The following is a 12,656-nucleotide window of genomic DNA, read 5'->3' as shown; positions in this document are numbered from 1 at the left end:
ACTAGTGAGTGAGAGGACGAGACTTTGGACCTCTGTCCTTCTGACTCCATATTTGGTATTTCAGCCACTGTCCTAAACTGCCTCTTTGAGTGACAAGGTCCGAATCTACTGGAGGCATTTGAGAGTAAGGAAGGCAGTGTGGTCCTTCATTTATTTCTACTTTCCAGTGCACGTTCTGCTTTATAAATCTGGTTCACATGTCCCCCTTGGGCTAACATGTCCTGGGCTGTCCCAATTACATCTTTCAGTGAATTCTTCAAGGAAACACTCTTCTGGCCTTTCATTTTCCTTTGCAGATGTGGCTGGCCCCAGGTGTTCTAAATAGATACACTATAGGTTATCTGTAATTTCAATGAAACTGTGAAATTATTTCCTCATAGCCTCATTCATGAGCGCTGTCATATTGCTGTCTCTTACCGTAGGTTCCTGTGGGCATTGTTAGCCCCATGAATCTGGTATTTAGGAGAGAATGAGTTATCCAGCTAGTAGAGTGTAAGTCCTGGCCACACAGCTAAGAGGTGCGGACCTGAGTTCAAATCCCAGCTTTGACATTGACTGCAAGGACTTGTATGAGTTATTTAAGTTCTTTGAATTGTAATTGTCTCGTGAGCAAAATGGGAACAACCTCGGTTTTTCACCTGAGTGCCGTTTTAAGAAATGGAATAAGATTATGCAGATAAAGTTCCAAGCGTAATACCTGGCACATAGGAAGGATTCAGTGCATATTATTGTTATTACCTCAGGCTGAATTTAGTATTTCCATTTAAAACATGATCTTGTTTAATCCTCCGAATGAGAAATAGTAGAACTGATGATAAAGCTGATTAAACTGAAGAAAATTATATGCCATCAGTGATACTCTTTGAACTTAGAAAATCTTGGAGGTCTCTTTTATTCTTCAAGAAAAATGAAGGCCAATAGCGTGATATCAACGAATATCTTATAAAGTATTTGGCATATATACAGTGCTTTTATGTTTTATTTTTTCAGTTGACCTGCACACCAGGGTTACGAGGTTGACCAAGGGATATAATTCCTATTTTTTAAGGAAGGAAACAATGTCAGAGAGCTTAAGACATACACACTAAATCAACAGTAGAGCCTGAACTTTAATCCAGTGCTCTTTACTTTTGTGGGACACTTCCTCATTCTCTTTAGAATGATTGTTTCTTTTCAGGGATGCCTGTCTTAATTCGTAATAGGCTAGGGAGATGATTTGAGGAATGAGGAAAAGCTATTTACAAACACACCAAATTGTATATCCCAGCAAATGAGAGAAATCCTTTCCTGGGGTGTTAGTGAACATGCGAAACCATTGAACTATAGGGCTAGCCTGCAACTGGGGAAGATATCAGTGAAGAGGGTCCCAGGGCATAGGATAATGATGGAGAATTTGTGGGGATTCTCAGAATGCCTTGAGACCCTGGGCTGCGTTTCAGGAATTCTCTCAAGTCTTTCAGCGTATAATTACTTTAGATCGTGACATATCAGGAATTTTGGGCAGTGCCCCCTTGGAAAGACCCCAACATTTTGGGCTGCATTTTGCCTTGCTTAAGTCCTTAATCCCTTAGACAGAATTTGCTGTCGATTCGTTTAAGACAGTGGTAGTAACAGTAGTAGCTGTTGTAGTTGCAGTAAAATAAAAGCAAGTCTTTGTCGAACAGCTGCTATGTACCAAGCATGGGTGTAAACACATTGTCTATATTATTTTAGTTAATTGTCTAACCTTTATGGGTAAGAAGACTTACAGTGCCCGTCTTACAAATGAGGGAACTGAGGCGCCGAAGTTACACAACCACACAGCCAGTGAGCCGTGGAGCCCACGCTGACTTCAGGGGGGTCTGTCTCCACAGCCTGGTCTCTTGAACACCTTACTGTTCCACAGTGGCACACACAGGGCATGTGCACAGCACGAATCACATCTGGGCACTGCCGGACGGGCTGGATAAACTGAAGGAAGTAAAGCTTGCCCTTTTCAGTCCTGGGAAGGTCATCCGTTAATCACCGTGAACTAAACATGGGCGCTTAACAGCACTCCCATGTCTCCCAGTGGACTCTCCTCTCCTTAACTACTCAGTAGCAATGATTTTCCGATACTTGACTACAGGCTTTTTCTTCCTTGCCCCACCGTATCCAGTAAATCAGAAAGAGTATATTTACACGTGCTTTTCTCTCCCACTTTGTGCAATAAGTCACCAAATTCCATTAATTCTCCCTCTTTAGTGTCTCTGGCATCACCTCTGTGTTCTCCGTGACTGTTTTCTTCACCCCAGTGAGGCACTAACTTCCAGGGCCATCATACATGGCCATGGTTCCCCATGTTTTCATACATTCAAGTCCGATGTCACATCATTTGTCCTGACGGTTTTGTTCAGGGAAGCATGAAGAACATTTTCTTCACTGATGCTGGGGCTCTGGTAGCCTTCACCAGCTGGTGTCTTGTCCTTTGCTTCTTTTCCCCATCCCCCTTCCTTTGCAGTCCTTGTTGACAGAGTAAAAATCTTCATGAAAAATGTTTTCTGCACAGGACATCAGTCCTGCCCCTTAAAAATCGACTCTTCCCCTTGCTTGTACAATGGTATTGGCATTATACCATAGAATCCTAAAGCTCGAAGGCACCTGAGAGTTCTACGACACTCTTTCTTACGATGCGGGTAGACCATGGACCTCTTATTTAAAATTTTTTTTTTAATTTTTTAATGTTTATTTATTTTTGAGAGACAGAGTGTGAGTGGGGGAGGGGCAGAGAGAGAGGGAGGCACAGAATCGGAAGCAGGCTCCAGGCTCTGAGCTGTCACCACAGAGCCTGACACAGGGCTGGAACCCACAAACCATGAGATCATGACCTGAGACGAAGTCTGAAGCTTAACTGACTGAGCCACCCAGGCGCCCCTGCCCTCCCTTTATATGCCAGTGAATTTGGCCATGGCCAGGAGCTCTATCCATTTCCCCCTGCCCCATTTTCCCCTTTTTATTGCTTTGCAAGTACTCTCATTGGCTCATAGTATCAAATGCCACTTATATGATGATCAGTCCCAAAACCGTGTCTCCAGAGGTGACTTTCCTGAGCTCACTGTGTCTATATGAACGTTTTTCAAATGTTTAAAAGTATACGCATCTCAACTACGTCCCATGGCAGTCTGCGAAGTCTTCTCTTCTCCAGTGTCCAGGCTTTATCAGGTATTCTTGTCCTGTGATTTCTGGACCTTTTTCCCTTTTGCATATTTCCTTGGGATGATGACTGGCTTGTTAATGTCCAGACATGATCTCATTGATACCCAGCTGTCCTGTTGATGCAGCTATTGGTGTGAGGTATTGACTTCAACTGCAACAGTGTCACTTTCATAACTGAGTCTCATAACTGAGACTAAAACTCCTAGAAAAACTTGCTCTTGTCACACGGTTACCTCATCTTGTGCTTAGGCAACTTCCTGAGCCTATAAGTGCCATAAAGCCAGACTGTGCCTTACGTGTCTTTGTGTCCTTACAACTGAGTGTAGTTCACACATTTAACAAGGGCTTGGATGAGTGGGTGAATGGATGAATGCAGAACTTGGCTTGTTGCATGAGCTCACTGGGGTTAGTGTTTTTTGTTGGGAAGTTAATGGCAGATTGTGGGAGGCCTTGAAAGACAAGGAAGGAAGCCTTGACTTGAAGAGCTAGCGATCGAGAATGTTTAGGAGTTTCTGAGCAGAGTGGTTTCCCAAGTTATTATCTGATGCATTCCGTTCCCTGTGCTTTCCCTGTGAGAAATCTCATGGTCAGAATTCTTGCTGCACAAATTGGAATCTTTAACTCACTGTGGCTTGAACTCAGGTCTTTCTTCGTGGACCTACTCCTGGGGGAGACCTTCTTCCTGATGCTTTACTACAGACCCGCACAGAGCTCTGTTGTGCCCTAACTCATCTTCCATCCGGACTTACACCATGTCTACAGGTCCTTCTCCTCAGCCGTGTTGTGCTCTCATTGAAGCCTTGCACTAGCCTTAGCGTGAGTCCCCCTTCAAAGATGTGTCTGTGGCATTTCCAGCATAAATTTCATTGTATAGATTTCCTAGGATTGCTGTTGCAAACTACCACAAACGTGGGGGCTTAAATGATAGACATGTATTGTCTCCCACTTGTGGACGTTAGAAATCTGAGATCACGGTGTTGGTTGGTTCCTTCGAGGGCTGTTGGGAGAATCCGTCCCAGGCCTCTCTCCCAGCTTCTGGTCATTCGCTGGCACTCTTTAGCATTTTTTAGCTTATAGACGCATCACCCTGATGTCTACCTTCGTCGTTGCATAGTGTTCCTCCCTGTATCTCCTCACATAGTCTTTCCTCTGTGCGTATCTGTCTCCCAATTTTCCCTTTTCATAAGGACACCAGTCCTGTTGCATTAGGGCCCACCCTAATTGTTAACTTATTGCCTCTGGAAACACTATTTCCAAATACAGTCCCATTCTGAGGTACTAGGAGGTTGGGACTTCAACATGTCTCTTTTAGGGGAACATAATTCAACCTGTGACAGTCTGCCCTCTGGCCCTCCCCCAAATTCATGTTCTTCCCACATGCAGAATAGATTCACTGAAACCTAGCGGGGCAAATGTCACTAAATTGTAAGGCTTGACAAAAATCGTCTGTGGCTGGACATTCTGCCCTCAGGATGGGAGAGCCTTTCCTTCCCTGGCCTCTGGGTCTAAGGAGGGAGCCTCTGGGCCTGCAGTGGAGCCTCTGAGGCCCCTAGAGCCATCTCAGAGGATAATACACATTCACAGCCAAATAGCCCCACCAGCCCATTTCCTGCCTGTTGCATCCCAGAAGTCTAACAGCCTTCCTTCCTTTTGTCCCATCTCTGTCCCCCTTTAGTCCAAGCTGGCAGTGCCAGTATTTCTGCTGAGATAGGTGATTGGGTTCACAAGGCACACCCTTAGTATCCTCTCTAGAACACACCCTTTCATTTTCTACAATATGGATAGACTAAGAAATATCCAAGTCTTCAAGTCCTGGTTCCTTTTTGCTTAACGATTCCTTCTTCAATTTATCTCTCTCTCTCCTCTTATATTTTACTAAGTTCTGGTTCCTTTTTGCCTAACAATTCCTTCGTCAATTTATTCCTCTCCTCTTGTATTTTGCTATCATCAGCGGTGCCTTCAGTGTTTTGTTTAGAAATCTCAGCTAAATATCTGAGTTCATCGACTGTGGGTTCTATTTTCTACCCAGCAGAACACAGTTCAGCCAAGGTTGTGCCACTTTCTTTTTTTTTAATTTTTTTTTTTTTTAACGTTTATTTATTTTTGACACAGAGAGAGACAGAGCATGAATGGGGGAAGGTCAGAGAGAGAGAGAGAGACACAGAATCGGAAACAGGCTCCAGGCTCTGAGCTGTCAGCACAGAGCCCACTTGGGGCTCGAACTCATGGACCACTAGATCATGACCTGAGCTGAAGTCAGACGCCCAACCGACTGAGCCACCCAGGCACCCCTCTGTCACTTTCTAGAAAGGATCACCTTTCCTCCAGTTGCCAACAACATGGTCCTCCTTTCTGCCTGAGACTTCACCAGAAACACCTTGAACATTCACGTTTGTAGCATTTCTGTTTGGGACAATGCGTGTATTCTCTAAGATTGTTAGAGGCTTTTCTACATCTCTCCTCTTTTTCTCTCCTAGCTTTCACCAGAATCTCCCGTAATGCCCATATTTTTCTAACAGTCTCTTCTAGGCAGTCCAGCCTGTTTCTGTCATGTGTCTTCAGACTCTTCCAGATTACCCATTACCCTGTTCCAAAGCCACTTCCACATTTTTAGGTATTTGTTACCAGTAGTACCCCCTACCTGTAGAGCAAACTCTGTGTTAGTTTTGTAGCATAGCCATAGCAAAGTACTGGGTGACGAATGTGTTGTGTCCCTGTTCTGGAGGCTAGTCGTCTTGAGATCGAAGTTGGTTCGATCTCAAGGTCCGTTGGTTCCTTCTGAGGGCTGGTGGTTCATCGGCACTCTGGCGTTCCTTGGCTTACGGATGCGTCACCCTGATTGATCTCTGCCTTCATCGTCACATGGTGTCTTCCTGCGTTACTTCACATAATCCTCCCTCTGTACATTCTCCAAATTTTCCCTTTTAATAAGGACACCAGTCGTGTTGGATGAGGGCCCACCTTAATGACCTCATTTTAACTTACTAGCTCTGGAAAGACCGTATTTCCAGATAAGGTTACACTGTAAGGTACCAGGAGTTGAAACTTGAACATAATCTTTGGGGAGGAACATAATTTAACCCACAACACTTATTAATAAATTATAATAAATCTATGTTAGCAGTAAGTCAAGATTTTAAAATATAGATTATCATTATTTTTGGATACATAAGATGCAGATCTTGGATTAGAAACAGGTTGCATCTTCATTTTCCCTGTAGCCTCTACCTGAAAACTAGCATTTCTTTCCATTTTGCATGTTGGTAACAAAGCACACTACAAGTACCAGAACCTAATAACTTCATTAAGTAGATCTTTTCATATCATATATGTTAGATCTTTTCATACCACATTACAATTGTTGCAGATACTTCTTAATATGGCTAATGATCTTCGCTACCTTGACATTATGAATGATTCCAGTTTCCACTAGCTCTTGAGCGTTCCAAAGAAGATAAGGAGACAACGTGTTCATAGATGGGCACATATATCCCTGTATAAAATTTTTAAAAGAATTTGGAATACTGTATTTCAACATAATTGCTCTGTTTTTGTTTAAAAAGAAATCTGTTTTGAAAAAGGTCCATAGGGTTTACCAGATTCTCAGAAGTCTCACTGCACAAAAAAAGGCTCCAAAAACGTGGTTTTAGTTAGTGGAGATAATGTAGTGAGACCATTCAGATAAATTTCCCGCCTCCACGGAACTTACTTTGAGGATCAGCAAAGAGGAATGTGTGAAACAATAAACAAGAAATAATCAGCAGAACTTCAGGTGGTCATAAGGCCGCAGATATATATAATTTGGAATGACAACAGGGCTCCAACATGGAAGATCCAGGAATGGGGGGCATCTGGCAGAAGGTAGAGACAGTGTACAACTTGAAGATGAGGCAAGCTTGATGTGATCATGACACAACCAGAAAGCCAGTATGGCTGGAGGTAAGTGGGGTTTCAGGGAGAGGAAAGTCATTCTAAGTGAGAAAGAGAGTAGGAGAAAGAAGAGAAACCACGTCATGTAGAACATGTAGGCTCGGGCAATAGGTTTCAAATTTGTTCCGGTTACATTACATTGCTTACCCACTGGAGATTTTTAAAAAATATGTAAGATGCAAAGATGTGTGTATTTTGTGTGAAATACACGTAGCACAATTTACCAACTTAACCACTTTTAAGTGTACGTATCAGTGGCATTAAACTCATTCACACTGTTGTTCCATCACCACCATCCGTCCACAGAACCTTTTCGTCTTCATTCTTGTCTCCACTCAACACTAACTCCTCATTCACCCCACCCCTTCTCGTTGGAGATTTTTGAGCAGGGCAGTGATAAGATGTGTTTTACATTTTAAAAATATAACAGTTGGCTCTATGGAGAAAACGTTGCTAGGCAAGAATAGAAATATTAACAGGAAACTGGATAGGAAGTTCTTGGAGATGAGACATGATGGTAAATGAGCTATGATGTTAGCGAAGGATGGATGTGACACGTACTTTCAGTAAATCTACTTGCAGTAAACCAGAGAGCATTTGATGATGATTGGAACAGGGATGTGAGGTCTTTGTTCAGGCATGTTAAATCTGGGTTGCCCATTCGACACCCAAGTGGAGGTGCCAGAGTTGGGCATACAAGCCCAGAGCTCAGAAAAAAAAAAATGTCTATGTCTATGTCTATATCTATGTCTATGTATATATATGGAAGTCCTGGGTAAGTGGTTGATATTTAGAGCCATGGGAGGGGCACCTGGGTGGCTCAGTCAGTTAAGTGTCTGATTTCGGCTCATGTCATGATCTCACAGTTCATAAGTTCAAGCCCTGTGTTGGGCTCTGTGCTGACAGCTGAGAGCCTGAAGCCTGCTTTGCATTGTGTGTCACCCTCTCTCTGCCCCTTCCCCACTCTTTCTCTCTCTCTCTCTCTCAAAGAAAAATAAACATTAAAATAAAATTAAAGCCATGGGATTGCTTGAGACAATTAGGCATAAAGAGGAGGTGCAGGAGGAATCCCCGGGGCACTCTCATCTTTTAGAGCACAAGCTGAGAAGAAGAGGGCTCCATGAAGGCTCCAGCCAGAGCCAGGTGCTGCAGGAACCTGGATCTGGGACCAGAAAAGGAGGCAAAGCTACTTCTCAAAAACCCCATTGTACCTCTGGTTTTAGCAGGTCGTACTGAGTCTGGCTAGGAGACGGGTCTATCCTGCCCTCTAACTTATGTCTATACCTAGAATATCTAAGACAAGGATGGGATTGACAGAAGCATGGCAGGACCAAGGAGAAATCGTTAGTTATTTGAAAGAGTTCAGCACTTTTTGTACTTCGAAACACATTATCATATAAGTGTAATTAGTAAAATGTGTATTTAAGGAACAGAAATGTAAATATTTCATCATAGAAAAGCTTTGAGCATCTTTTGTCTTCCTATCAATTAATAATGCTAAGTGAGCATTTTAATTCTTTCTGTCATAAGATATTATGACATAGAGTCATAAAGTATTATATCTCAATAACTATTTGATTAATTGTTCATGAAGGCTTTAAGAAGTGGTCCAAAAACCACTGTGAAAAAAAACAGTGGTCCAAAAACCAGTGTGAAAAATCGTGTATATATCACACGATTTTTTTTTTTAGTTCAAGTAAGAAATATCCACATGTTTTCATTTGAAATCATTCTTGGTGGGGTGCCTAGGTGGCTCAGTCGGTTAAGCGTCCGACTTCAGCTCAGGTCATGATCTCGCAGTTCGTGAGTTTGAGCCCCACGTCAGGCTCTGTGCTGACAGCTCAGAGCCTGGAGCCTGCTGCAGATTCTGTGTCTCCCTCTCTCTCTGCCCCTCTCCCGCTCACACTCTGTCTCTCTCTCTCTCTCAAAAGTAAATAAACATTAAATTTTTTTTTTTTAAATGAAGGCATTCTTGGTACAGCATCTCTAAATGTCTTCTTTAAAAAAAAAAAATCAATGTTATGATAGGGTATAATATAACTTAAGAAAGGCATGCCCTTGGGGTGCCTGGGTGGCTCAGTCGGTTCAGCATCCAACTCTTGATATCAGCTCAGGTCCTGATCTTGCAGTCATGGGATAGAGCCCAGTGTTGGGTGTGGCACTGAGCCTGGAGCCTGCTTGGGATTCCCTCTCTGCCCCTCCTCCCCTCAAAGTAAATAAATAAACATGGAGAAAAAAAAAAAGTCACATTCTTTTTTTCAGTTGGTCACCAGAGCTGAAACTTTTTGGCAGGATTCCAGTTATGGAATTATGGAAATGTTGAATGTCATTTGTCTTCCATGGTGATGCTCTTTGGAAGTCCATGGCTGGCTAGTTATTTTTTCTGGAACAAAGGTGGTGAACCTTTGTTCTAGAAAATATTCTGGGTTTTGCATGTGTTCCCCTTTGCCATACTGAAACATTTGGGAAATGGAAATAGGGAAGTAGTAGCTTCTTAGAAAAATGAGAGATGAATGGAACAGGAACTGCTAAATTAGCAAAATGTAACCGGAACTGTTGATCTTGTACATTATTGCTTTTGCTTATTTTTTGTCCTTTGCTAGGAGACCTGTTATGATGATGTGTGTTATACTCACCACACTTCCCAGCTTCAGCTTTTCTATCGCAGGGACTGAGGTATGGATTTTTTCTTCATTCTGCAAGATTTTGAGATTTTAAAATTTCCTCTATTACCGGAATATTATAAAACGGTGTGCCCGAAATTTTTCCTAAAGTTTATTCTATCCAGTCTTCTTCCAAGCTGCAATATGAATATTTAAAGTACTAAGATCACTTTTCCCCCTCTGTGATTGTGAAAGAAGGTCTAGCAACCAATTAAAAAAAAATATCTTCTATGTGTGTGTGTGAAAGAGAGGAACGTTATTCCAAGATCATAAAAAAGCAAGGAATTTAAAAGTGGATTCACATTTGCCGCTTTCACCTAATGTTTTTCGAGTGTCCTCAGTTCTAAACAATATCCAGAGGGAATACACGTCAGGTTCTCAGACCTTTAATAATATATCCATTGTCTAAGGATTTGCACATGAGATTTATTTGAAAATAAGCTTGACTTTATGTTTTGACTAAATGCAGCTTCAAAAGGATTCTGATAGACAGGCATCTACAGGACAGTAATATTAGAGGCAGAACTTTCAGGCTGTGAGAATTTTATTATCTGACAAGTTCAAAGAAGAATGCCCTGTTAACCTTATTAATTTGCACAATGCTGTGAAAGATGTAATTTTCACGTCTCCAAAGTGAAAAAATTAAAGTACTTTATATTTTATCTATATGTCAAGTAAGTAGTTATTAAGTGCATATCACATGCCAGGCACTGTGCTGGGTAATGAGATACAACACTCTGGAAATGTGAGAGTCTCTGGCCTTGAGTAATTGCTTATTGATAGTAGAGAGAAAAACAGTCGGCTATTAGAATAGCTATGATAGGTGTCACGAGGGGAGGGAGTCCTGGGTAGTGTATGACGTCATTAGAAATACATGATTGTTAGAATGTGTCCTAGATGCTACATTTGGACAGTCTGTGAATGTATAGAATAACCTTGGAAGACTCTATAGATGTGCTTTGCATCAAACAGCAATATGTGAATATTTTAATCTAGATTTATCATTTTCTCCTCCCTCCTCCCAAAAGACTCTGTAAAGCATGTAGGAGGTTCCCTTTAAAAATTCAGTGTACGGGGCGCCTGGGTGGCGCAGTCGGTTAAGCGTCCGACTTCAGCCAGGTCACGATCTCGCGGTCCGTGAGTTCGAGCCCCGCGTCAGGCTCTGGGCTGATGGCTCGGAGCCTGGAGCCTGTTTCCGATTCTGTGTCTCCCTCTCTCTCTGCCCCTCCCCCGTTCGTGCTCTGTCTCTCTCTGTCCCAAAAATAAATAAAAAACGTTGGAAAAAAAAAATTAAAAAAAAAAAAAATTCAGTGTACAACCTTCCCCCCACCTAGCGTACAACCTTTTAAGGAAACCTATTATCCTAAAATGATGATACATTTGTAGTATGATTGCCCTTTTTGATTCTTTTCTATTATGTCCTTACCCACTATTGCTTTTTTCCTTCTTTTGTTTAATTTTTTACTCAAGTGTGACACACAAATCAGAAAGTGCATAAAACATACAATATACAATATTAATGTAATACCACAAAGCAATCCCTGTGTAAACACTACTCAGGGTCAAAAAATAAAGCTTTGCTAGTTCCCTAAAAGCCACCCCTATGTTTTTTGCAATGATTTCTATCTTAACTTCTAATTCCATAGATTGGTTTGTCTGTTTTGAATTTTTTATAATTGGAGATAAAATTATATACCTTTCTATCTCTCTCTCTCTCTCTCTATCTATATCTGTCATTTATCTCTCTTCTATCTACCTAATATGTGTCTGGCTTCCTTTTTTCACAAGTGTGGGTCATTCAGGCTTTTGTGTACAATGGTATTCCATCGTTTTCATTCTGTGGAGTGAATTCATTCATTTCATTTTATGAATACGTTACGATTTATTTATCACTTCTGCCTCTGATGCCCACTTCAGTTGTTTCCGGTTTTGGCTATTATAAATAATGCTGCTGTGAACATTTTTGAGTATGTCTATTGATGCACGTATGCAAGAATTTCATTTAATGTGCAGGAGTATAACTGATGGGACATAGATATTCAAAGGTTCAACTGTAGCAGAAAATGCCAGTTTCCCAAAGAGATTCTACTAATTTAGACTTAATGCTAGCAGAGAATGAGCATACCTGTTGCTGCATATTCTAGCTAGCCTTACATTCTAAGTCTTTTAGCCATTCTGTTGGGCATATATTCTTGAATCTCATTATAGTTTTAAATTGTCATTCCCCAATATAATGAAATTGAGGGGCACCTGGGTGGCTCATTTGGTTAAGCTCTTGATCTCGGCTTGGGTCATGATCTCACAATTTGTGAGATCAAGCCCCGCGAAGAGCTCTGCGCTGACAGCATGAAGCTTACTTGGGATTCTCTCTCTATGCCCGCTCCCCCCGCCCAATAAATAAATAAATAAACATCAAAAAAATTAATGAAATTGAGCACTTTTTTCATCTTGCCATTTTTTCCCTATCGTGTTACTTATCTTTCTAAAATCAATTCAGAACTTTTTAATATATTCAGATCTCAAGCCCTTTTTGATTTTATATATTGCAAATATATTCACACTTTGTGACTTAATATTTTAATGGTATTTTGGGTGAAGAGTTCTTAATTTAAAAATAGTCCAATTTATCAGTGGTTTTTTTTTTTTTCATGGATATAGTAATTTTGGCAACTTGAAGAGATTTTGTCATACTGTGAATCTGACCCTCAAAGTCCTGAAGCTATTCCCCTATATTATACTTTGAAGCCTATATGTTTTACCATTTTCTTTTCTTTTTCTTTTTTTAATTTTTTAAAAATGTTTATTTTAGAGAGAGAGCAAGAGCACAAGCGGGGAAGGGGCAGAGAGAGAAGGGGACAGAAGGTCTGAAGCGGGCTCTGCGTTGATAGC

At 41.3% G+C, this 12,656-nt stretch overlaps 1 protein-coding gene across 2 annotated transcripts in view; it reads left to right on the top strand.

Annotated features, from left to right (window-relative positions):
* Positions 1-12,656, top strand: part of TMEM236 (transmembrane protein 236) — a 53,508-nt gene that overhangs the window by 19,287 nt on the left and 21,565 nt on the right. For both annotated transcript variants that reach the window (XM_058681787.1, XM_058681786.1), the window contains exon 2: positions 9,708-9,780. In XM_058681787.1, coding sequence (XP_058537770.1) covers positions 9,708-9,780 — 73 coding nt within the window. The remainder of the gene's footprint in view (positions 1-9,707; positions 9,781-12,656) is intronic.

The sequence above is a fragment of the Neofelis nebulosa genome, chromosome 8 (assembly GCF_028018385.1).
Source record: "Neofelis nebulosa isolate mNeoNeb1 chromosome 8, mNeoNeb1.pri, whole genome shotgun sequence".
In the NCBI taxonomy this organism is placed as follows: Eukaryota; Metazoa; Chordata; class Mammalia; order Carnivora; family Felidae; genus Neofelis; species Neofelis nebulosa.
Note: the sequence above shows the minus strand (reverse complement) of the source record. Positions and strands in the feature narration are given on the sequence as shown.